Below are 27,197 nucleotides of genomic sequence, written 5' to 3' on the forward strand. Positions count from 1 at the left end.
ATGGATTATTCTTAACACCACTGACTGAAAAGGATTCAATCTCCTCTCAATATAACATTGCCTTTGACAAAAGTGACTTTCAGACTAAGTAGAAAATGAGCCAAATACCCATCAACATTAGAAATTAAACCCCAATGCTGTCTTGAGTGGAGTTGAAGAATTTTTTCCATAGCTTTTGAAACAAGTGAAGAGAACAGGAGTACAGGAAAATATCCTCAGAAAGCACCAGAGAAATTCAATAGGTTGTAGGAAAGAGAGTCCACCAGGGGACAAAGTGGGAAAACAGAGCTCCCACAGAACTGGACCAAGGGGTGACTTCAGATACAAACTGACTCCAAGATATGTAATGATAAGCCATAAAAAAACAAAAGATATCATAGATGATCACAAGTAACAGATGAGTGGGTGACCTTATAAGACTGAGAAAACCTAGTAGGGCTGTCTAGTTTCAAAGGGAATAAACCAAAATGAGTAACAAGCCAACATATAAGAAATATCCCAAAATACTTACATCACAAAGAAAATATGTAAGACAGAGGTCTTGTAGAGAGAAGATTATGAGAGGCAGAAGTCACAAATTAATGTAATTTGAAAAAGTACATCCCAGAAAATAAACCTATGGTAAACGGGACAAAACAGAAGGAAATCAAGAAAAAGGTAAAAAGCACATATGCACAAGTTTCCACATTAAAGATAATACGGTTGTGATGACGAAAAAAGGAGGAGATAAGGAAAAAAAAAAAGAAAATATTCAGGTGAAGGAAGCTAATATAACAAGGGAGCCTGAAATTCAGCATAACAATTACTGCAAATCAAACAAACCAAAGACATATCTATGGAATCCAAGTAGTGAAGAAAGTAGGACTACCTGACTCACATCAGGAAGAGGGATTGAGAAGCAAAAGCAGGTGTGGTAATATAATCTAGTTATACCATGAAACTGCTGTTGTGATAGTTCATTTTTGTTATTAGTTAAAAATAAGATAATCAAGGTATGGCAGCAATGCATAAGCCTAATGATACCCTTGAAGAGTATTGGACAAAACCCACATGTTGGATTAAACAATGAGACATATCAATTAAAAGAAAATCAAAACAAAGATAAAGTGAATCAACATTCTAGTTAATAAGCTTAAACTTTAGCACTGTTTTTTCATATAATCAAGAAAATGCAGGACAGACTAGATGAAAAAACATAGAAGAAAGGTTAAAAACAATAAGCACAAAATTCTGGTAAATCTTATGAAAAAAAAAAGTCTGAGGACAAGCAATGCTGAGAAAAGAATGATACTACATTCAGGTGAAAGCAATATACACATAGAATGTGTTTCTCTTTTACTGATGGAAAACTGTAAGTGGAGATTGACCCAATATACACTGATATATGATGGGGTTGGAGCTTTGTTCAAAACTTCAGGCATGTATAAGAATTCACCCAGCAGTATGCAGGTGGTGCACAGAGGTGTGTAGCATTTTGAAAACAGAATATTTTAGAAAACTAACCTGCAAACTGTAATTTTCTGGAAGTTAACAAAGACTGAAATTTATGCTAAACTATTTCTTTTGGCAGTGAATAGATTATAAGTTGACAGATTATTAACAAATAAACTCATTTTTTGTTTCCAATACTCAAATTATAAACTTTTAAAATTTATTATCATTTTATAATTTGATTCTTGCAAAAAAAAAACAACAGCAACATGCACCTATTTGGAATCACATCAACTAGGTTGGTCTTTTATGAAAACATCTAACTGAACTTGCTGCAAATAGTCTAATTCCAGCTTATCTTTTAATGCGTTTATTATTACAAAATATACACTAATAATGTCCTAATAGTAACACTTGACACCTAGAAAATAATCATAACTGACATTACTGATTCATAGTTCATAGTCCATTTTCTTCTGATAAATTTGCATATGTAAGCTAGATGAAACAAAAGTAGCTATATTTAAAATATACATGTAACTCTGTAATTTTTTTCTTGTCTCTCAATGAATCTTTGGATCTAACTCAGCTATACTGATACTGTTAAAAATAAAACTTTAATTCTGGAATTATGTTCCCAATCCTAAGTGAAACATATTAACATAACATTTGCTATATATATATATATTTTCACAATAAGAGAAACTGTGGTAAAGTGTTTTGTTGTTGTAATTCCTTGTAAGATTACAAAAAAAAATCACCATGTCTGAAACTCAATGGTAAAATTTAATAGATCAAATTCTTATAGAATAGTTATAAATGCTGTATATAAACATATAATGTTAAACTAAAAACTACCTTTATGGTTACATTATTATAATATCATTTAACAACCTGCAGTTGTTAACAAACCTGAAAATTTCACTTTGCGATTGAAGCAGAATTAGAGAAGACTGCACTGCCATGCTCTGTTTCTCTAGCAAGTTTAACTCCTGTTGAAACAACTTTAGTTGATCTTCCTGCTGACTATGAAGGGATCTTAATTTTGCAAATTCATTTTGTTGCTGCTTGACTATTAGCTGAGTTTGTTCCAATTCACTCTGTGGAGGTATTTATCATTATGAGGTAAAATAACAACCTACTGATATACTATATAAAAAGCAGAAATGTGTTGATGAAAGTAAATCAAATATATTATAAAAATACTTTTATTACCTTTATTCAAGATTAAAATTATAAATATCTATAACATAGAATAGCACACACTGTTTGACACACACTAATAAGACCTCACATCAGGAATGCAATATTCTTGACCCATATGAGGGTTGTTAAAACTTTGGTGAAACACTGGGTTCTGAAAAGCAAAAAAGAAGGAAAAGAAAAGAAATTTCTGGTTTAAATCAATATTTTCTTTGCAAAAACTTAGAAAAAGAACATAAACACTAAAATTTGCATAAGGAAACTTCATTAATAGATTTTCTTATGAAATGTAAAATATCCAAAAGCAAAAACCTAAAGAGCATTTAAGTATTATGTAATTCCCAAAATCTTTCAAAGTTAAAAACAATACTTAAAAATACAATACAAATGGACAGACACTATCAATAACTTAAATAAATTAGTGGTTTACCAGAACAGTGATACAATTTGTTTTTTGGCAATTTAAACTACATGCTCATTATCAAACTGAATTTATCACTCATAGAGTTACACTTGGACATAAATATATACAATGGTATTATCGTTTTACTGCTATTAGTTTGAACTTCTCTTACACTGAGAAAGTGATACTGCAAAAATAAAGAAATATCAATAAATGTACAGTAGAATCCCAATAAAGCATGGTTTGATATCTGATATAATGTGAATTTCACTATTGTGGCCAATGTTTGACTCCCGATTCTGTAGTGTAATTCAGTGATTTTTTTTTCAATTTTTCTTTAAAAGATTTGTCTGGAAAGAAATGATCAACATTAGATTATTTTTGGAAAATACCAAACATGGATTTTTGAGACACTTTATTATGGCTTTTTATGTAACTTTGTGTTTTTTACATCATGTAGAATATGATATATCACCATGTATATATAGTTTGTTTAATCAAGTTGAGAAACATCTGATGGGAAGACATATTAAGTTCTGGTGAAAAATGTGGAAGGAAATAATGTCATTATAATTTGTGATTATTGTATTTATATAAAAATATGCATTTCATATGTGTAATGAGGTACTAAAAGTTTAAGTTGCTTCATTATTTAAAGCAACAGTCCTCTTCAATAAGATCGAGAGTTCACTGTTGTTGATTTAAAGCCTTGAATCACATTTAACATTTTGAGTAATTAGTTTTCTCTTGATTATAACAACATGAGATGGTTAGTTAACTGAGTCTCTTTACTGACTACTTAAAGATTGATACTTACACGTTAGTTTTTCACTTTAATTAGAATTTTTAATTTATAGGGTTATTATCTCAGTTATTTACTAGAAAACATACTCTAATTCAAAAGTTAAACCTAAGTTAATAATTCTTATAACAGTAAGCAACAATTACAAACCTTAGTCTTTTATAGAGTATATTTTATGTGTACAAAACTTTAAAGTGTTTCTAATTTGCAATATGCAATGTTCTAAAAGAGCAAACTATGGGGACTGGTATTCTGCATTCTCCAATCTCCTTGCTGGATGTTTCCTTTAGAACACATAAAAGACAGGCAACACTGGGTGGATAAATTTTGCTTACCCACTGCTACATGCTTACCAGAAGTGTCGATATTAAGTTTTAGCCAGAACCTCATAATTAAGCAGACTTAGTTGGTGATGGTATTGTTAGTATATTGTGTCACATGAGCACAAATTTTATATTTGGAGAATATATTGATTTGGTTGTGCCTCTGAATTTACAAAGGTGCAAGGTAGAGTTTTAGCTGTTACAAGGGTCACTAAAGATCTTCCTTTATCTATCACTGTATGAACCATTATCATATAAATTACCACTTCACCGAGTAAGCGCAGACTTTTTTCTCGTGAATGCTACTATGCTCATACTAAATAGAGTAGTCTAACTCTTTATCACTGTTGGTGTGAAAGTAACACATCTTGGCTCAATACCAGTATTTTACATTTAGATTTCCTACAGGTGTTATATACTTTAATAGTCTACTTACCAGGAGAAGTGTGTCTCATTTGTAAAACCATAAAATGACTGAAACATCCATAAGAGCACTGGACAGCAAGTGTAAATAGATGGAATTAGGAACTGTTTACAAATTTTCTTAATACATAAGCAATGTTTTATTGTGAACAATAAACACAGTTTAACATTGCACGTCTAGCTAGGGTTGTTGTTAAAGTAGCATCTGAAACAGTTTTCTTGCTCAAAACTCTGAACATATATATTTCCAGTTAAAGATTGTGACCGTGGCAGACAAACTGTTAAGATACCATTTGGAACAATCATCAGTATGATGTGTGAAGTAGAAGCAAATAAAATCAGTAGCATGGCTGGTGTTGCTTGAACCACACCATAAAAGTAAATAAATATATATTTGTGAGCACACCTGAAATTGCTGATCAAAGATTTTTGCAAAAATTATAAGTATTGGTCAGCAGAGAAAGCTGAAAGCTCAGGATATTACTGACAGAATTCATCATTGTATTTGATGTAATAAATTATAGGCTGGACAGAACAAACATCACTTAATATTGTAAAGATACAGAATTCACCCATTATATAAAACACCTCAACACTAAGGGGTATTGCCAGCATTATGACAGACCAACTGCTGAAGATCAGAATCATCCAATATTCACAGAGTGATTGGTAATTACAACTAGTAACTGCCAAAAGAATGTACACAGGTTCAATGTAAACTTTAGATTTGTGAATTTGCTAATGCTTATTCTCTGCCAAGCAGGAATGAATACTTTGATGTGTTTAAAGAATTCCACTACCTTAGTTCATTTGATCTTGCTTCTAGTAAACTGAGCTAGATGATAACAGAAGAGTCAAGAGTACTTTGAGCACATGAAACAGCTTGAGTATGTTATCATGACATTAGAGCCTCTGTAATTTGTCAACTACTTTAAAGTGCTAATGAAAGTCACATTATGTGGTTTGCTGTGGAAACCTTAGCTATTTTGTGATATTTTGGTACTCAGTTGCACCTTTCAAGTCACAGCTGAAAATATAAGAATGGTGTTTTATTGTTTGTCACAATAGGGCCTAAAATAGAAACTAGGGAAATGTTCTATCATGTAGATCAGGGGTTCCCAGCCGGTGGGTCGCGACCCCCCAGAGGGTCGCAAAGCCTTGGCAGGGGGGTCACGTAGCCTTGTTAGAAGTAGCTTGGGATAACATTAATAACTGTAGTCCCACAGTTTAGTTGAATGGATCATCCAAGCTGAAAAAAATATACTTTTAAATTTGAGAGCTCAGAGTAAACTGCTATCTGCTTACATGCTGTTTTCTTAACATATTAATATTTATATGTTAAGTTTGGCTCCTAATAATAATTATGTACAGCTTCTCCAGATACAGAATTACTGTAATGACTGGAATCAATGTGATACATGTCAACAGACGATAGAGGAGCCAAGATATAAAAGAAAACGAGGTAAGATGAAAAAAGGTCATCTGTGTGAATGAGAAGCCTAAATATGATTCTAATCCACCAAATACCATACAACGTGTAAGTCAAAATTCCATTTCAGCTTTGTTTTTTATTGTGTGTGTGAATTTCACAAGAAGCTATACGAAGGCTATGTGCCCTAGCTGTCCCTAATTAAACGGTGTAAGACTAGAGGAAATGCAGGTAATCATCACCACCCACTGCCAATTCTTGGGCTACTCTTTTACCAATGGATATTGGGATTGAATGTCACATAGTAGTTCCCCATAGCTGAAAGGGTGAGCATTTTTGGTGTAATAGGGATTTGAACCTGCAGCCCTCAGATTACAAGTCAAGCACCCTAACCACCTGGTAATGCTGTGCCTCCTTTCAGCTTTCAGAGGTTTTTCAAATTCCTAGCAATTATTTCCAGTTGTAGATACCATTGGTAACTGGTATTAGATTTATTACCATTAACTGTTATATTTCTTTAAACCTAGCAAATTTACTCCCACTGGCTCAGATAACCCATTATGTAGCTTTGTGCTTAACAACAAACAAACAAACAACTAAACAAAAATTCTAAATTTGTTTCCTATAAGTAGATTAGAAAGTAATAGTCACTTTCAGCTATTGATGCTTTGAATAGCTAACCAATCCTGATCATTCAAAATTCTCTCTCTATTCCTAGCCTCAGCATCAAGATATAAACATCACTGCTATGGCTGTGCATTCATGTATGCTATTTTTTTTGTGGACAGTATTTTCTCTTTCCCTTCATAAACTACCAAAAAAAATTAAATATTGCTTTCCTCTTTAGTTTCTTCCACTGGATAAGAATGGTACTTGACAATGTTATCATCATCATACATAGATTGAAATAATGTCCATTATGATAATAAGCTTTAATTAATACACCTTCACAGCCACAATATACTGCCAAAATGAACTTTTCATTATGATTGTACACTTAAAATGCTTACAGTTTTGTTAAAATTTTCGATATGGTAAAATAATCAAACATATACAATGAAAATCAAGTGTGTGGATTCTGAAGGAGGCACTCTGCATAAGTGAAATTCTGTTACACCTTTTCAGTGAAATAACACATCAGCAAATAACATTCTGATATTTCACTATTATATTATGCATTGTGGTTTTCCATTAGAATGATGTAGAGATTGATACTGTGTACTTCTATTTCATTCCTCTTAAACATTTCAAGTGCCCTTAATTGTTTACATACATCTTGTGTTCATAGTACTGGGTGCTAACATAATGTGATGAACAAATTAAGACTTTTTTTAAACGTCTGATAAGGAAAGCATGTATTATTACAACTATTCTTCTAGAATTTAATTCTCCTGCTAACCAAAACTCATGTATCCATATGTTATATGTAAGGTGAACTTTCATGAAATCAAAATAAATGCAAAATACATTAATTGATTTAACCACCACATTTTAGGAGAATTATTAACAAAGTAATTCTGATGTAAATTATTTTGTAATTTTAAACTTACTTTATTTATACAATTTATTTCTTGTACAACATAACATCTGCTCAATAAAGGTGACATTGGTGGCTACAGTGTGCAGCTAAAAATACATGCTAAGTGAAGTTGCAATATTTTTTTAATTTTGGTGATTGTCTCAATATTTAGAAATACATCTTAACAAAACAATAAATAAACATTTTCTAATGTTATGTGACAAAATATGGAGATATTAACATAGTTTAATATTTTGTCTTCCCACTTCTTTCACACGTAGGTAGGTGTGAAAGCAATACATTCATCTAGAATAATGTTCACTGCCAAACACCTAACGTTAAGAAAAGAATTGACAATATTCTTCATTTTCCAGAAGTCAGGCAACTTGAAACCATCAATACTTGTTGGTAAAGTTTTGTTCATGTTTTAACCTTTTAGCTGCAACATTTTTTAATTGTGCAATTACCTTTACTTGATAAAATTTTTTCATATCTATTTTTTAATTTTTTTATTTGGAATGTTTCCATCACTTTAATGGTTATCTGCATTCTTCCTATTTTTTCTCCAGTAAAATAAATGTTTTGTGTTATTCTCGTCTTTTTTTTTTTCAATCTACCTGTGACAAATCATTATACTAATACTTCTACAGTTGAGATCCTTGAACCCCTTTGGTTTTGTCCTTTGTTTATGGCAAAGTTTCCAAAGTTATCTGCTGCTGTTCCTAATTTTGAACTGCCAATTACATGGAAGGCTACCTGTACCCTCCATTAAACTTTCAGGCTCTTTATCAAGAAATACTGGGATTGACCATCATATTATAATGTTCCCATGGCTGAAAGGATAAGAATGTTTGGTATTGGGCTTTACTCTCAAGACCTGCAGATTGAAATTACAGTATTCTAAAACTACAAGGCCAACCCAGGCATCTAATTCTGTAGAGTTTAAGCAGCACAAAGATAGATTTCAAACCTTGAGATTATCTCACTGTTAATGCTAGTTTAATTTAAATGGAATACAACAAGCAACTGAAGGTTTACTGTGGAGAAATGTTTCACATGCATAGATAAGTTAATGTGAGTTGATCAGTTACGTGTGGAGTTTCAGATGTACTGTTACAAATAAACAGGAAGTTATTAAGATTTAGTTCTGAATTTTAGTTTCATTATTTAGGGAGTATATGCTAGTGCATTAATTAATGTATGGTACAATAACGTATCAATGTATTTTAAGACATTTGAATGTTTAAAGGAACAAAAAATCATAAAGTAGAATCATGACATTAAGGGTACTCTTCCAACTGCATCCAAGCACCCTTTATAGCAACGTACCCTTAAAATAAAAAAAATAGTCATGTAAAGTTGGATTCCACTTTGACCATACTAAATTTCTGAATCTTAGGACCCCATAATTTGTTTGGTGTATGTGGGGCATGGATTGTAGCAAGTTACACATTACCATGAGATGAAGCATTTTCAACAGGAAGGGAGATTAGCTGTACCCTTTTATCTTTAACCCTTTTGTGGCAAGTTACAGGTCAATGGCCATTTCTTTGCATTTGTTGATTTACATTCAAAATTTTATTGAACTATTATTATAGGAATTTATGTCAATATGTTTGGAATCAAATTGTAATTTATGATTCAAATTTTAATATTACACATGCTAATTCCTTTATTTAAAAGTAAATATTAAAAGAACACATCTAAATACAGATTTAGTGAATTACATAGTATATTGAATGCAGCACTGGTTAAAATTGGATGTTTATGATATCAAAATACCAAGTCTATAATTTTGTACAAATGAGGAACTCAAATATATCAATATTGACAAGATAGAATGTAATATAAGAACCTCCTACTTTTTTATTTTGCCGAGATAAGGCTTATGTACTGAATCAAAAACAGAGGCCCCATTCACCTCTTTCCATCGTTAGAAATGGTTCTTATATACCCTTACTACAATATATGACATGTGAATAACCAATTGACAGTTCTGAATGCTGTCCTAGTGGTTTTCTCAGACATTTTAATCTGTGATAAGACTATCATATTCTTTTGATCCAAGATTTCAAAGAGGTAGGTTGTGTCTGATCAAAGTTTTATACTTTCTTTAAACTTACATACAGCTTATTTACTAAGCTTAACAAATTATAGTGGAATGCTGTGGTACCAGTGTAGTTATTTATGATTTTTTCATTATTCATATACATATATAAAATGTAAAAAAAAAAAAAGTGTTGTTTGATATCCTCCACATGTAAAATTTTAAAAGGCTCAGCAACCTTTGTTCAGCAGCAACAAAGTTCAAAGGTTGTAGCTATAAGAGATTATTTATTGTTCTTTATAGTAATAATCCACACAGGTATCTAATGCACACTAATTTGAATGTTACTTTATAATACAAAATACTAGTCCGCTAAAACACAGCCAACACAGGGAAGACTAAAGGTCAGTTTATGTTATTGATATGTAACAGAAGCACATGAGTACCACATCAATGGAAGTTATATAAGACAGGCACTACAAGGGCAATATAATAAAAACAAAATATATAAATATACAGCATTATGAGACACAAGTTACTTAGACTAAACATCTGTATTTTTGTATTACAATATGTAGTCTAGAAAAACATAACTTATATTTCCTAATTTTTTTTATGGTGGTTGTGATGTTGGTCAGTTAACAGAACTCAAAAAGGGTATAAAAAACAAAATTAGTTTCACTGCAAAACAAATGTATGAAATGTATTTAGAAGGTTTTAGAGGTTATACAAATAATATTTAAGATTTTTGGGAATAATAATAATAATAGTTTTTTTAATCATAGCATGAAATCACACTTACACAAGTAACCAAATTCAATTTTTTCACAAACAAATCTTTTGTAAAAATACTTAATTAAAAAATCTGGTTTTTTGTGTACAAAAAATTTGTAATCTTTACTAAAAGTCTGTCAAATTTTGTTAAGATACACATGCTGTAACAGACATAATAGGGTAAATACTTAACAAGTGCAGGTGTATATATGAACTTGTTGCAAAAGGGTTAATATTTGTCACAAACTTTCAAAGCACTTCTCTTCAGCATTTGAACTGCTAAACATTTTATATTTATTATCTGTGTTTATTTTACTGTCAATGACTGAAGTAGAAATAGGTGAAAATAAAGCAACAAATCACTGCTTGTGCCACTAGACTGTTTACATGACACTGTAATAAGATACACTCAAAAGTAACAAAGAAGAAGCAAAGAAATTGGCTGACTTGACTTCTGCTTCAAGAATATAATGTGGAATGTATCAGCTCATGTATCCTACAGTGTTTACTATGAGAATTCCCCTGACTAATTAGATTGCACTTTAAATGTGTGAAAATGTTCATTACAGTATAATGGTTCGGAGGTGATTCAATAAACACTGCAAGCGTTTGAATAATTGTCATCCTTCTGGAATGTTTGGAATTTAGTTGTATACAGTATAGACATACTAAAACCACTGGCTGATTCATTAAGTGCCCACACAGAGAACAAGATTAAACACACTGCCCTAAATCCAGAATATTGAGATACATGCCTGTTACTGCAATATTTATTTTGGTTCCAAACAGTAGAAAAAAAAAAGGCTATAAATGTCTTCCTTTAATGGCATCTATTAATGAAAATTCTACTGTACCTTCTTTCTCAACTTTACTTTTATGCTAAACAGTGTTTAGAGCATTACTTTACAAATATATAGTTCATTTACAAGTACCTTTGATTTGTAAAGAAAAAATATTAGTTAGGAATTTAGTTCTTAAAGCTAAGTTTTTTTTATTAAAGCTTCAGCTCTTAAACCTCTACTTTATTTAGTTGGTATTTTGTTCTCAAAAGTCAGGAAATTGCTTCTTGCTTAAAAACAGTCTTGGTTTTTATCTTGTACAGAAATGTTTTTATAAAAAAGGGTTTTGGTCTGCTTCTGACACAATTTTGAATGATTTCAAATCACAAATAAAAATAGTAGTAAATATCTACTGCTTTATAAAAATAAAAACTGCACAATGGAAACCAAAGTAAACAAATTTAATTTTGTGCCAATCTAATTTGAAAAGACAAAATGCTCTGAGAATAAAATATAGAATTTTGGGTGTCATACATGATCAGCCAAATAATAAGAAACAATGAAAGATGGCTACCATTTCTGCCTTAAGCCCTATGCTAAACTGTATTAAAATGTCCAGATTTTAAAATTTTATCTGACAAATGTTTAACTCTTGACAGTAATTTTATTTGCCAATAATTCAATTTCCATTTTCAACTTCACAACATCAGAAAATGAAAAAAAAGGACCTTAAAATTTATATCCTGTCATTCTTAGTCTTTCTGTTGCTACACGGTCACAAATAGAGAATGTTTTAAGGCAAAATCACATGAATTTCCCTGTATTTAAATTTGTATATTCACATGAAGTCTTTGTTGTGTGGGGAGTTTTAAGAAGAAACAAAGTAAATATCCATATTTTCCTCCTTTTATTTATTTTTTTATTTTTGTGAGGTATTGATTAATTATATTTTTACATTTTTTATTCTTATTATCATTATTGTCTTCTACCTTTGTATTTCAGGCAATTTTTTTAAAATATTTAAATCTCTTTTTCACTCACATTATACTTGTGAACAAAAAATGTAAAAGTATAAGAATGATTTTCTTAAGTATGTTCTGTTAACTTTATGTAGTGGCAGCACTTTTATTAATGTTGAATGTACATGTAAACTAGATATAAACATATCTTTATAAAACTGAGGAACTACATTCATTATAACAGCTGACAAATAACTATGTATAAACAAGAAAATGTTAGGATGCAGTACTGCTTTCTCTTTAGGTTTGACTGGGTGAAGAACATGCAGGTGCTTTAATTGACTTAAGAGTTTTGTTGCTGTAAGAAAAAAAAGGTAATTCTTTTTTTTCTACACTATCCTTTGATTTTAGGTCTCTTTACTTAGCTTTCACAGACTTATTACTAGGCTAAGTAAGAAGTAACAAGTATGAGGATGTCTATAATAAGTATCTTGAACTGTAAAAAACTACTACAAGTTTTCATTAATACAGTACACAGCTTCAGTTGTTTTGTTTAGCATTAAAGTAAATAGTTCTACTAGTTAATTTAAAAAAATATATTTAAGAAGAAATTTTATAAAGAAATATAATATGAGATTTGTGTTTTTTTACCATTTTGCATTTACATAAGAAAACAGATGTAAAGAGCCTGATGACCTATTACATTTAAAATTGGTTACTCAAGAAACAAATATGACTTACATAGAAATATATCCAATTGAAAAAAACAAAAACCTGTGCAAGATAATTATGGTAACCACCATTACAAAATACAAATGCTTTATCCATCAACTTCCAAAACTATGAAGGTCAGAAAAACTAGTCAGAAAAGTTAAAACTTAATAACATAAAAAAAAACATAACTGCACACAGCTAAATGAACTAACTATTTACAAGTTAACAATAACTAATTCTCCCAACATAACAATGTAAAAGGTCATATACCTTGTTCTGAAAGGGTGAGAAGATATTAGACAATAAATGTATTGCATTTTCTGAAGTCTCAGGAAGTCTTGTTAAACCACATATTGGCAACCTATGATTGCTATCCTTAATAGAATCTCTTTTCATTACTTTCTCTCCATCTTGCTCTTCTTTCAGCTTGTATGATTCAAATATTTGGTTTCTTTCTTTCTGTTTCAGATTCTAAACATTGAAAACATAATAGTGCATCTATTTATTCAGTACTTTATTAAAATACATGGCACAAACTTCCTATTTTTCTATTTCAACATTTCTTGCAATATTTTCTTCATTACTAAACACAAAGTATAAAATATTTTTCCAACTAACTTCTCTAACTTACTAAAGATATCCAAAAAATTTCAAATGATATTTCAAGCAATTTGTTTCTAAATTTAGTTTCAATTGATAATATATACGCCTGTTAGCATATCTGCTGCTGATGCCAAAACTCCTGTCAGAAGATCATTGTTGTTATTGTTATTTAGTATTTTATGGCACAACTTAACTAGACTATCTGTGTCAAATAACCAGTAAAAAAAATAACTGACAGTATTATAAACTGTAAAGAGGAACTAAGTTAAAACAAAAACAGTGGCCCAACATAGGATAAAAATGTAAATAGAATTAAAAAGGTCAAGGGCCCTTAAAAAATTAAAAACATTTGTGAGGTCATTTGTCATCACCAATGACACTGTCTAATATCAGGAGTAAACCCCTGTCTAAAATGGTGCTATTGCTCACAGCTGTAACAACGGCAAGACAATAAGATGTGGGCTATAGTGACTTGAGTGTCACACAGACCACACATTGGTGCACAAGTCCCAGATAAAAGAAAATAATGAGTTTAAAACTGTGACCAATGCATAGCCTAGTTAGGATAATTTCCTCCTGATTCTTACAAAAACAAGATGGCCAAAGTCAAACAGAATGTTTTATTTGAAAAAGCTTGTTATCACGTTAAACACTTCAGATCAACTGCCAACTGGCATGAAGCTGAGCCTTGAATACAGAGCCATTTATCCATGCATGAAACAGGCATAGCAGTGATAGCACCAGAGCAAACAGACTTAATTGCTGTGTCAGTGAGCTCTTTCCCATGAATACCAATTTAGTCTGGTCTCCATAATGCTGGATAGAAGTAAATGATAAAGATAAATGGGCCAGTCAGTTTTGAATATCAATAAAAATAAAATGAGAACTAACATGAAGTGATTTCAAGGCCAGTAGAGAGCCAAGATAGCATAAATAGTATTGTTTCTGTACTGCATAGTGATCCAGGGCAATAGAAATGGCATAGAATTCAGCAGTGAACACAAAATGTAGGGGGAATCCTGTGTACAACCATAATAACAACAAACCAAGACAGAGCCTACAGAGTCACCTGATTTCAAACCATCTATATCAATAGGAATGAAAAACTGTTTGGCAAATAAAATATGATACTTCCAATCGGGAATATCAGCCTTCTCCAGATAACTTAAAGAAAGGTCACATTTGGGGATGGTAATAAGCCAATGTTGGATGGGCTGACCTGTGGAGACAGGTCTGTCATCCAAGGACAGACCCAATTCTGCCAACTGTGCCAAAAGGAACAATGGCAGGCCATCTATTCTGAAAAAGCATGGTCCACTGCAGAATGAAAACACAACCCCAGCTGGGATGCTGTGGTAAAGATCGATGTTTTGAAGCATACAGTAAAGACAGAACTGTAGTTGAGGTTCATGAGACTCAGTGTACAAACTCTAGACTGGAAAAGTTCAGAAAGCCCCTGTGCAGAACTGAAGCCCTTGATGGTTAATGAGGTTCAACATCTTCAATGACAAAGTTCTGGAAGAGCCACAGACCAGAAACCCATAATTCAGTTTCAATCAAATTAAGGCACAATAGACATTAAGCATAGAACATCTATCAGCTCCCCAAGAGGTGCAAGAGAGGACACAAGGGAGGTTTAGTGCCCTTGTACACTTGATGTGTAGCTGTTTGATGTTTGGAATGAATGTCAGTTAATGGTAAAATATAAGCCCCAAGAACTTTGGCTTTGAGGACCAGAGGAAGCACAACTTCAAGGAGACAGAGCTGGGGATTGGGATGAATACCTTGTTGGTGGCAAAAGTACATGCATATGGTTTTTAGAGAGAGATAAAAGGTACAACCATTTGCTGTGATCCACTTCAGTAAACGATTGAGGGCAGACTGTAGCTGCTGCTAAATGTACCTCATGCCTGATGACTGACATGAAACATGGAACTTGTCAACATGGAGTCAATTTGGGGGAGTTGTTCAGTAATGGCTTTAAACTTGATAATGAAAAGTGTGACACTCAAGACACAACACTGAAGGGCTCCAAGTTCCTGTGGGGGAGAATAGGAAAGTGTTGAACCCACACAAACATGGAAAAACTAGTCCATTAAAAAAATTGGCAAATGGCCATGCCACCAATAAAAGTGGAGGTCTCGCAAAATGCCATATTGCTTCAGAAAGGCTTCCCTGACTGTTGTTGCAAGTCAAATCAAGTGGTCCAAGGTGGAACTCTGTTGTCAAAACCCACACTTGGTGGACAAGAGAAGTTTCTTTGAAATGAGGAATCAAACAAGACAAGCATTAACCACCTTCTGTAAGATCTTACAGAGACAGCTCATCAGAGCAATTGGACAGTAGTTAGAAGGAATCTTGGGATCCTTCCCAGGCTTGGAAAAAGGAAACAATAGTTTGGTGCCAAGCATCAGGAAAAAAATTCTCCTGCCCTATCTGGTTAAAAACAAGCATAATAGTAGCAAGAGAGGCAGGAGGGAAATGGTGCAACATCTCACAGTGAATAACATCAGGTCTGACTGATGTACTGCCAGACAGATGGAGAGCAAGCTCAGGTTCCACCAGCATAAAAGGGTGATTATAGTGATAGAGACGATCAGCCCGAAAGGAAAGAAGTGATCACTCTGCCCAAGTCTTAAAGGTTAAAGAGGTAGAATATGAAGCAGAAGTGCTAACTGCAAAAGAAAAGCTTTTGCTGAGAGTATCAGCAATGCTCTGGGCATTAGCAGCTTCCTGACTATTAAAGAGCAAGATTGAAAGAGGGGGTAGAGATATACTGCCCAATGACCTTCCAAATCTTGTTCCATATGACTTTGGAACTGGTGGTATAACTTAGGAAGGTTGAAACGTTGTTCTCTGTTTTAATAAAAGTTTTAATACTCATACTAGCCATCTTAAGATACATACATTAATGCTATATATTAATTAACAACTATTAAAGAAAAAGATGAAGAAAATATAAATACTTGAAAGTTATAAATGAACTTAGTAAATATCTTTCCGTAGTCCAAAACAGCAAACATTTACTGACGGTTTCAGTTATGTCAAAGTCAGCAGTGATTATTTAAAAAATATTTAGTAAGAACAATAAACTGACCTTTCTTACAATGTGTACATATAATGGAGTATCCTGGTCTATGTGTACATGAACAGGTGACGACAAACTTGGATTGATCGCATCTCTTGGGTTTTCCATAATGTCTGAATTCTATTTTTGGTATTTCCAATCATATTATAACATTTTCCAGGCAGAGAAATATATAACATTTGATTAGATTGAAGAGAAAAACAAAATCCTCATACATGCATATGTAATAATTTTCCTTCTATTCAAATTAAATCTTAAAATAGGAACCTACCAACACACACAGACATTATTCCAAATAATTAAGTATTAAACAAATTGAAGATGATTAACAATAACATTAGTTTAGATCCAATTTTTCTTCATCTAACTTTGAGTGATTAATTTCCATATCTGATCTACCTGTCAATCTGAAATTGCAAGTAACAAACTAGTTTATAATTTTCAAGTGACAAAACTTAAAAATTTACTATAAGCACAAGAAATAATATGTCACATTAAGAACTTGACAGAAAGAAAATCATTTTTTAATTGAACTTATGCATTAAATTCACATTTACAAAAATCTTGTCACCAGGGTTTATAAATATTTATGAAAAAACAATTTGTTTTGTTTGTTTTCGAATTTCGCACAAAGCTACTCGAGGGCTAACTGTGCTAGCCGTCCATAATTTAGCAGTGTAAGACTAAAGGGAAGGCAGCTAGTCATCACCACCCACCGCCAACTCTTGGGCTACTCTTTTACCACCGAATAGTGGGATTGACCGTCACTTATAACGCCCCCACATGGCTGAAAGGTCGAGCATGTTTGGCGTGACGGGGATGCGAACCCGCGACCCTCAGATTGCAAGTCACATGCCTTAACACGCTTGGCCATGCCAGGCCATGAAGAAACAAATAATATTTCTTTACCTTTTCAATGGTACCTTGTGCAACTTGAAAATAAACTTTTCACACACAATTAAAACAATATACCAAGATAACAGTTCACATTATACAGATAAAAGTCCTGAGAAACAGTTGTAACTACAGCAAATAATTCATTCAACCACAGCCTAAACAAATAGCCTAAATTATAATATTTATTCTGCCATTAACTACCCAATATCTTTGCCAAGTATGGGCTTTGTCTCTGATTACTTTAGCAGCCTTTTTATTAAACCACATGGGTTTCATTTTTTCTTTATTGTTGCTATTATACTTTAGTATGTTTTCATTGATATAATTACTGTATTTATCACTAAAACTTGTCTGTGCTTATTCTATAATTTTATCTGCAAGAATTGCATCCCTGTCCAAATCTAGCACTAATTTTAAATTATCTTCCTTATATTGGTAATAATTTAGTTTTTCTTACTGTGGTGTCAACTTTAGCCCAATTACACTATTATGAAGTCTTAAAACAAAAGTCCGCATCTAACCTTTCTAACTCATCAGAATCTCAAACAGTAACTGATCTTGCCAACCCTGTTTTAACTTTGAAAAACTCTGAATTTAATAACGAGTGCTGTATTCAGGTTAATGGTACTACAATGGGTACCAAATTCGCTCCCACGTATCCAAACATTTTTATGGGTCATATTGAAATCCAGCTTTTACAACTAAGCTCCATAAAACCTCACATGTGGGAAAGTTATATAGATGATATATTTTTCATTTGAACAGCCAGTCTTAAATTACTTTAAGAGTTTATCACACACAAAAATTCCTTTAACAAAACAATCAAGTGAATTTTACACAATACCTTTGCAATAAAAGCTGTCACCCCTTTCACACTAAATGAAACATTTCCTATAGTGAAGCTCTTAAAATAAAGAAAATATGCTTAGATGAAACAAACTGCAAAAAACACACCAAGGATCTGAAACAAAACATGATACAAAGAGGATAAAAAGATACCAAAATTAACAGACAAATTAATAAGGCTAACAACACCCAGTGGAAAATTATATATGTAATAATGACTGGTATGGGTTGAGAAAGCACTATGTAGAGGAGTGAAAAACATTTCAACCTACTTTGGTCATTGTCAGGTTCACGAAGAAAGAAAAAGGTAACTGACCGATAGCTGACCACACGTTTGAAGGCAGTTGCGTAACTCAGTGTAGGAACATATAGGGTGTACTTAGACAGTGGATAAGAAACTAAGAAAGAAGGTTGAAATGTTGTTCACTCCTCTACATAGTACTTTCTCTATCAAACCAGCCACTTTTACACATAATTTTCTCTACAAGTAGGTTTTCTTGTCGTCATAGATTACCCAGTGGAAAATATCCTAAATCATACGACTGCTAAACTTTCAAATAGAATTCCTCTTATTATTACCTATGAATTAAAATTTGGGAACGTTTCACGAATTTTGAAAAAACATTTTCATCTACAGCTTAATGATCATCCAAAACAGATACTTCCTGAAGCTCCCGTTATCTCCTTCTGAAAAAGCAGAACTCTGATGGGTATCCATATTCACACAAAAGTGAATTACATCCCATCAAAAAATAGTTCTTGTCCATGAAGTGAAGCCCACTGTCAAACCTGCAAGTTCCTGGTTCTAGGTTATGTGTCATTAAGCCCATTTTCAAGAAGTAAAGTAATAAAAGCTTTAAAAGACATGTAGCAAAATTGTAATAAGAACTTGCCACATGTCCAGTAAAAAGATAAAAGTAAAGTAAATGTAGTAAAATTCATAAAAGGAAATGAAGGTAAAACAAAACAGCATTTAAAAACAAAAATAGCATAAAACCAATGTTGACATCCAGTCTACAATGTTAAGAGAAAAACTACAGTAAGAGAAGTTGTAAAGGACTTTCTGTAGCATAACAGTAATTATCATAACCCGCCAGGAAGACTAACTGGTAAGTACAAGAACCACCATCAGTCACCTGAAGTTGGCCTTTCCAGTCCTGTTTCCGGGTTATCTGTCATTATGGCCATTTCAAAAAGCAAAGTAATAAAAGTTTTAAAAGATATGCAGCAAAGTTGTAATAATAACTCACCAGGATGACTAAAGGGTAGTTCAAACAGCAGCGATAGTCACCTGAAGTTGATCTTTTCAGTACTTGTGTCGAGTTATTTAATGGACAGTGTTACCATCACCAATAACAGTGTTTGATATTACGGACAAACCTTGGAACCAAATGGTGTTAAAATGGTGCCATCGTTGAGAGTCATAACGACGGCAAGAAAGTAAAATGTGGCTTACAGTGATCTGAGTGTTACATAGACTACACACTGGGGCATCAGTTTCAGATAAAAGAAAACAATGAGTTAAGAAACTGCAACCAATGCATAGTCTAATTAGAACAACTTCCTCCTTCTGATCCTTAAGGAAGCAAGATGGCCAAAGTCCAATAAAGGGTTTTATTTGAAAAAGCTAGTTTTCACGTTGCTCACTCCAAGTCGACTGCCAGCTGGCACTGAGCTGAGCCTTGAATACAGGACCATAGTCCATGTATGGAATAGGCACAGTGGTGATAGTGCCAGAGCAGATAGATTTAGCTGATGTGTCTGCAAGCTCGTTCTCGCAAATACCAACATGGCCTGGTATCCAGAAAAACTGGATTGAAGTAGCTGTTAATGAGAAATGGGCCATTTGGTTTTGAATATCAGCGAGAATAGGATGTGAGCCAACGTGTAGCGATTCCAAGGCAAGTATAGAACTAAGCGAATCAGTATAAATAGTGCAGTTGGAGTACTGCTTAGCTTTAATATGATTCAGGGCAAGAGAAATGTCGTACAGTTCAGCAATGAACACAGAAGCTATGGAGGGGATTCTGCACTCAACCACCGAACCGCAACAAACCATAGCAGAGCCTACAGAGACACTTGATTTGGAACCATCCGTATAAATTGGAATGGAAAGATTGAAAAATGTTTAGTAAATAAAAGACGGTACTTCCAATCGGGAGTATCTGCTTTTCTCAGATGACTTAAAGAAAGGTCACATATGGGGACTGTAATAAGCCATGGTGGGATGGGCTGACCAATGGATACTGCAATGTTATCCAAGGACAGATCCAATTCATCCAATTGCACCTAGATAGGACGGCCAAAAGGAGCAATGGCAGATTGTCTGTTCTGAAAAAGCATGGCCCACCAAGGAACAAAACCCAGGTGGGATGCTGTGGTAAGGATTGAAGTTTCGAATCATACAGTGAAGAGAGCTGCAAATGGCAGAGGTGTAGAGGAGGTTCATAAGGCTCTGTGTATAATCTCTGAACAAGGGAAGTGCAGAAAGCCCCAGTGCAGAGCTGACGTCCCTGATGATGACCCATAGTCTAGTTTCGATTGAATAAGAGCACAATATATCTTTAGCACAGAACACTGATCCACTCCCCAAGTGGTGGAAGAGAGGACACTGAGGATGTTCAGTGCTCTTGCACATTTGACTCGTAACTGCTTAATGTGTAGTATAAAGGTCAGCTTATGATCAAAGTTAAACCCCAAGAACTTTGTCTCAGGTAGCACAACTTCACCGATATGGAGTTCAGAATCAGGGTGAATACCCTGTTGGTAGTAAAAGCACATGCAAACAGTTTTAGAGAGAAAAAAGTTAAAACTCTTTGCTGTGGTCAACTTCAGTAAACAATTAAGGGCAGTCTGTATCTACTGCTCAGCATACCTCATGTTCAACGACTGACATGAGATGTGAAGGTCATTGACATATAGCCTGTTTGCAACAATAAGAGGGAGTTGTTCAGTTATGGCATTAATCGTTATACTCAAAAGTGTGATACTCAAAACACAGCCCTGAGCGACTCCAAGTTCCTGTGGAAAAGAACAGGAAAGTGTTAAACCCACATGAACTTGGAATTGCTGTCAATTAAATATGGGCAAATGACTACGTAACCCATATAAATGGGGGTTTCACAAAATGCTATACCTCCATCTAGTATCTTAAATCTTCTCAATATCAAAGAATATTGATAAAAAATGTTCTTTGAGAAAGGCTTCTCTGATTGACATTTCAAATCAAATTAGGTGGTCCCTGGTGGAGCCCAGTCATCAGAACCCACAATGGGTGGGCAAGAGGAGGTTGTTTGATTCGAGGAACCAAACAAGACAAGTATTAACTCTCCTCTCTAGGGTCTTACAGAGATAACTCATCAAAGCAACTGAGCAGAAGTTTGAAGGTATCTTGTGATCCTTCCCAGTCTTAGAAAAAGGTAGGATAATAGCCTGGTGTCAGGCATCAGGAAAAACATTCTCCTGCCAGATCCTGTTAAAAACAATCAGAAGAACAGCAAGAGAAGCAGCAAATAGATGGAACAGAATCTTGTAGTGTATATAATCAGATTCAACCAAAGTACTGTCAGATTGATCAAGAACCAGTTTAAGTTCCACCAGTGTAAAGGGGCATTTACAGTCAAAGAGACACTCAACTCGAAAGGAAAAAAGGTGACTGCTTTGCCCAAGTCTTGATGGCTAAGAAGGTGGAAGATGATGCAGAAGTGCCAGATACCTGGCAAAAGCTTCCACCTAGAGCATCTGTGATGCTCTGGGCATCAGCTACTTTCTCGCTATCAGAAAGCAAAATCGAGAGGGAGACAGAATTATATTTCCCACTGACATCTCGAATCTGGTGATAGAAGATATGCTAGTTGTGAAATTAACCCAAGAACACATTTTTGGCTTTGATGTATTACCCACCATGCACGTGCATGGGCCTGCTGGAAAGCAATGTGGTTTGAAGTGTGGGATACCTGCGAAAAGTATCCCAGGTCTGTTTTTAAGCCTTCTGTGCCATGTGGTAGGCAGGATTCCACCATGGATGAGGATATTGTGGAAGATGTGTCTTCTATCAATGACTTACAAACAATGGCAGGATCAAATTCTGGAAAAGCAGTGAAAGAGAACCAGTTGGCTTGATCCAGCTTCCTCCATTGCATACAGGTCAGGTGGCATTAACCACAACCAGTCTTTCAAAATGATAGGAAAATGATAACTGTCTCATAGGTTATTATCAACCCTCCATGAAAAGTGAGAGAATAGTGAAGGGGAGCAAACTGAAAGATCAATAGCAGTAAAGGACTGACTAGGTGTGCAAAAATAAGTACAAGAACCAATACTGAAAAGAGAAAGGCTGTTATCAGAGTGCATACACTCTATGAAGTGACCCCTCCCATCAATATCAGCACTTCCCCAGAGGGTATGAAGACCATTAAAGTTCCCCAGGATCAAAAAGGGAGGTGGCAACTGTTCAATGAGAGCATCAAGGTCTGATTGATCATTGGTCTCTCTAGGCTACAGGTAGAGAGAACAAACAGCGAAGGAAACACAAGGAAACACAGATGGCTACAGCAAAGTCAGGTTGGGCACATGCTGATTCACCAACAACGACAAATGCATGGAGGGGTGGCAATCACACAGCCTGTCATTTCTGAACTGAAAAGTGACTGTATCAGCAGGTTTCAGAAATGTTTCCTGTAAGGAAAAACATACAGGATGGTGGAAAGCAATTAGTGGTTTGATGCCATCCAGGACAGAACGTAAACCTCAACAGTTCCATTGTATCAAGGTGGCCATTTTTATTCATGTGTACGTGAATTAGGTGGAGAGCCCTTCTGTTTATGAACATGTCTTTTTTTCTTTGTTGTCTTTATTTCAAGGAGGTTGTCAACCTCCATAGATCCTGCCCTGGGTTGATTTGGAAGATGTTTGTTGTTAGAAAAGAATCCCAGCAACTGAGGACATGAATGAATGACTGTTTTGAATCTTGAGGTGGGAGAAGAAGAAGTACCTGTAAAAAATGCCTGTATCCATAACCAAAGGAAGTGGATCCTGGGGTTTGCTGGAATGTATGTTAGGGACAAAGATGGGTGTTGACGTTGATTCCTCAACTTTTTTAACCATGTAGGTCAAAAGACTTTTCATTTGGCTTGAGAACAACTGTTCTGGAGGCACAAAAATATCTGTCTGCACTCCCACTGCAGTAGTGGAACAAAGTGCAGCAGCATATGTCCGAGATGAAGTGGTGGACAGCAACTTTTGAGCCTCAGGGTAAGTAACGTTTTGAATCGTCTTCAAATGCTGCACTTATTTTTCTTCCAACCACTTAGGGCAAGAACAAAAGTAGGACAGGTGAGAGCCATTGAAATTGATGCAATGAGGGTCTGTTTCACACACATATGCATTGTGGTCCATGCCACCATAATGAGCACACGTCAAGATGTGTTCAAGTGACCAAACTGTTGACACTGGAAACATTTAAGAGGGTTTGGAATATATGGCTGTACCTTGAAATTAAGATAACCTGCCTTGATGGTGGCAGGTGGATGTGGTGATGTAAATGGTAAAATGAGAAATGAGGACATTGTTCCGAATCATAATTTCATCTTTGCAAGTGGATATACACCTCACTGCAGAAACTTCTTGAGTGAAAAAACCAGCAAGAATCTTTGACTCAGGAATATTCTTCAAATCCCTTTCAACAATAACTTATTGTAATGAATTCAAAGTAGCATGGGGAGTAACCACAATAGGTATATCCCCAATCACCTTTGAATGTAAGAGGAGTTTAACGTGTTGAGATATGGATGCCTCCACCAATATGTAACGAGAGCGATGCTTTTTTGACTGACTTTGGATAGCCAGCAAGTCCCTCTAGCCCTTTCTGAATAAAAAAAAGAGGAGACATTTGCCCTAAAGATTTGTTTGAAAGAGAATGTAATATAAAAAATGAGGTACAGATGTTACAGAGGTTGAAGATGGCTGCTCTGAATCTTCAAGACATGGTCATTTACCTGTGGACTGTTTTTTCACTATTTTATTTAAGTTTTTATTTGGAGGATCCATAATAAAAAAAAGGAATTTTTCGGTGGCCCCTGACCATCATGGAACCCTACGAGGGAACATACTACAATGCCAAACAAGAACACTGCAGCAACACCAGGGTTTTGTGAGCACTATACCCAAACACAAGCATCAGATACAATGTCCACAAAACATGTTGAGAACATCCAACAGTGGTACTTGGCTGACCCTAGCCCAAGTGGACCAGCTGACTAACCCTAGGGGGGAGGCAACCCAAAGCTGCCCATCTACAGGAATTCAAGGACAAAGTGGTGTGTTAGGGTTAGACCCCTCAACCACTAGATTCCTCTTTTCCCCTTCATGGGTCACCACACACAGCAAATCTGGGTGTATGTTTAGATCCCAGAGGAGGTAAATTAAAAGAATAGAACCTTCCTTTCACGTACAGGAATCCACACCAAGGGGAATAAGAAATAGAAAATGAAAAGAAACTTTATTAACCGAAATAGGAACCTAGAGAATCTAAGCACTTTTGCCAATGAGAAACAATTATTTATATCATGATGATAAAATGCTGAAGTCGTAGAACTAAAAAATTCTTTAAAGCCATTCTCTACTACTGGTCTATTGTTGAATCTTTTGTCCTCTAAAATATTGCTCAAGTGCTTGAAAAAAGTGGTAATCAGTGGGCAATAGGTCTGTGGAGTAAGGAAAATGAGGCAGTGTTTAATAACCAAATTTATTGAGCTTCTAGAGCATCATTTGAGAAATGTGTGGCTGGCATTATCATGAAGCAAGATTGGTTATCTTCAATTGAATAGTGCTGGTATTTTTCATGCAACTTTCTATGCATTGTTTCCAGTTCTTAAGAGTAAACTTCAGTAGTGATATTTTAACCTGGTTGAGCAAGCTGTAATGGATATCATCCACAGACCACCATACAGTGACCATAATCTTCTGCTGGTGAATCTTTAGCTTTGGGAAGCATTTTGGAACCTCATAATGATTGAACCATTGCTCAAATTGCTTTCTCTTGTCACAAGGGATCTACTTTTCCTCGCAGGTGACAATTTGATCAAGAAATGGGTCATTTGTGCAAAATTAGATGGAGCACAGTTCAAAACAATTTTTCTAATTCTTACTAAGTTAGTATGGAACCCACTTGTAGAGCTTTCTCACTTTTCAATTTGCTTGATGGTCTGAAATTGTGATAATACCAACACCCAATTCTTTTGTCATTTTTCAAACAGTATGGCACAGGTTTCTTTCCAGTAATGCTATCAGTTGGTTGTTTTCAACAGCAGAAGAATATCCTCTGCTTTCCTTATCTTCAAGACTCACATTTTCATTATGAAATTTTTAGAACCAATACTGTACTGTATGGTTTAGAGGTTGTTCCTTTGCTCCATGCTTGGTTGATACTGTTAGCTGTTATTGATATATTATGACCAAGTTTGAATTCATGCAAAAAAAATGCAAGTTTTTTTTTCCCCATTGTTAATTGTGAGGGTCTGAAATATTGGAAATAAAGTTTTTCAATGGCATATATGAAGTTGTAAGACAGACAGATTTCTTATCCCTATAAATGAATAAAATTTTAATGTAAAACTTTGCCATTATTTTTCAAACAACTTAATACATGATTTTTTGTTATTACTAAATTCATCAAGTTGGAAATATAAACTTACATATTTGCTGACACAATTATATAAGCACTCAACAAATCTATTAGAGAGAATTTGCATTGCCCACACCCCACATATTGTCCCAGTCTACATATGGTACATTGGTTTCCAGAACTGAATAAGTATTCACAATTTAAAGATACCAATTTGATTATCTGCCAAAACAGTACATTATTATAAACAACTCCAGCAGATCCATGCCTGTAAACCAAACCAAAGACCACTCTATTACCATCTAAAACTAAAGTCAACCACAGACTCATCAAACAATGGATTATTTAAATAATCATTTAGTTCAAAGTCAATACTTTGTATATGTAACTAATCCACCCTTTAATTCAGTTCATCATCCCTCATCATTGTATATCCACTTATGTTCAGTTGACTACCCCTTAATTCTTCAGTCAGCCAGGTTTCATTAATTGCAATAATATGGTTTTCCAATTGTTATTCATAACTTTAATTCATTCATTGTATTTAATTGACTTTCATCACAAGTGTATTGCAACTTATGTTACTTTCTTTAACTGTTAGTGATGCAGAATTGAGACTTAGTAGTTGTTCTTTTATATCCAAAAGCTTTTATGCATTTATACCAGTAAATTGACCACCTCATTGTTTCTAATTGTTGTATTTATCTTGCCTTTTCTTTTTCTGTCTTTTAGTTCATTATAGGCTTTTTTTGACATTTCAAATTGCTTTATGGTAGAATCAGGAACAATAAATACTTTTGTCTTCCATTCATTTTCAGCAGTAACATTTTTAATAAGTTTGGCAGCATTATCCTTTTTCTTACCTATTATAAATATTTTCTTAATTTCATTAGCTTTTAAGTTCAAGTCTGAGATGTACCTTTATGTAAACCACATATTTAAGTCATAACTAGCTTTACTTTGATTATTTGTTACATCATCTGGGGATTATTTTATACCAAATATTACAGTACTGGCTTTCTAATATCATCCAATCTTTCTGCTAATTTTTAAGTTTTCTTATAGCTGACAGGACTTTAACATCACAAGTTTTACAAAACCATCTTACCTCTTCTTTAAGGTCAACAGCTTCTTACTAACTTTAATATATTTACAATTTAAAATAAATAAAATAGCTCATTACTAATCTTAATACATTTACAATTTAAAATGGAACCACTGATCACATGCTTCATAATTCAGTGCCATATCTCTTACATTAACAATTTTATTGCATTTTCCACAATTTTTAATCTCATCACAAAAATCTTCAACATTAGGTACAAGTCTATAC

General features: G+C 34.0%; 1 protein-coding gene across 8 annotated transcripts in view; it reads right to left on the reverse strand.

Moving 5' to 3' along the window:
* Positions 1 to 27,197, reverse strand: part of LOC143224073 (uncharacterized) — a 141,920-nt gene that overhangs the window by 112,548 nt on the left and 2,175 nt on the right. For 7 of the 8 annotated variants that reach the window (XM_076452540.1, XM_076452554.1, XM_076452544.1 and 4 more), the window contains exons 2-4: positions 16,507 to 16,617; positions 13,077 to 13,277; positions 2,344 to 2,531 (exon numbers count right to left, since the gene is read on the reverse strand). In XM_076452540.1, coding sequence (XP_076308655.1) covers positions 2,344 to 2,531; positions 13,077 to 13,277; positions 16,507 to 16,605 — 488 coding nt within the window. In that variant the 5' untranslated portion in view covers positions 16,606 to 16,617. Of the gene's footprint in view, positions 1 to 2,343; positions 2,532 to 13,076; positions 13,278 to 16,506; positions 16,618 to 18,238; positions 18,299 to 27,197 lie in introns of all 8 variants that reach the window. The other variant, XM_076452550.1, reaches the window with a different exon arrangement.

Source organism: Tachypleus tridentatus, chromosome 1, assembly GCF_004210375.1.
Source record: "Tachypleus tridentatus isolate NWPU-2018 chromosome 1, ASM421037v1, whole genome shotgun sequence".
Classification (NCBI taxonomy): Eukaryota; Metazoa; Arthropoda; class Merostomata; order Xiphosura; family Limulidae; genus Tachypleus; species Tachypleus tridentatus.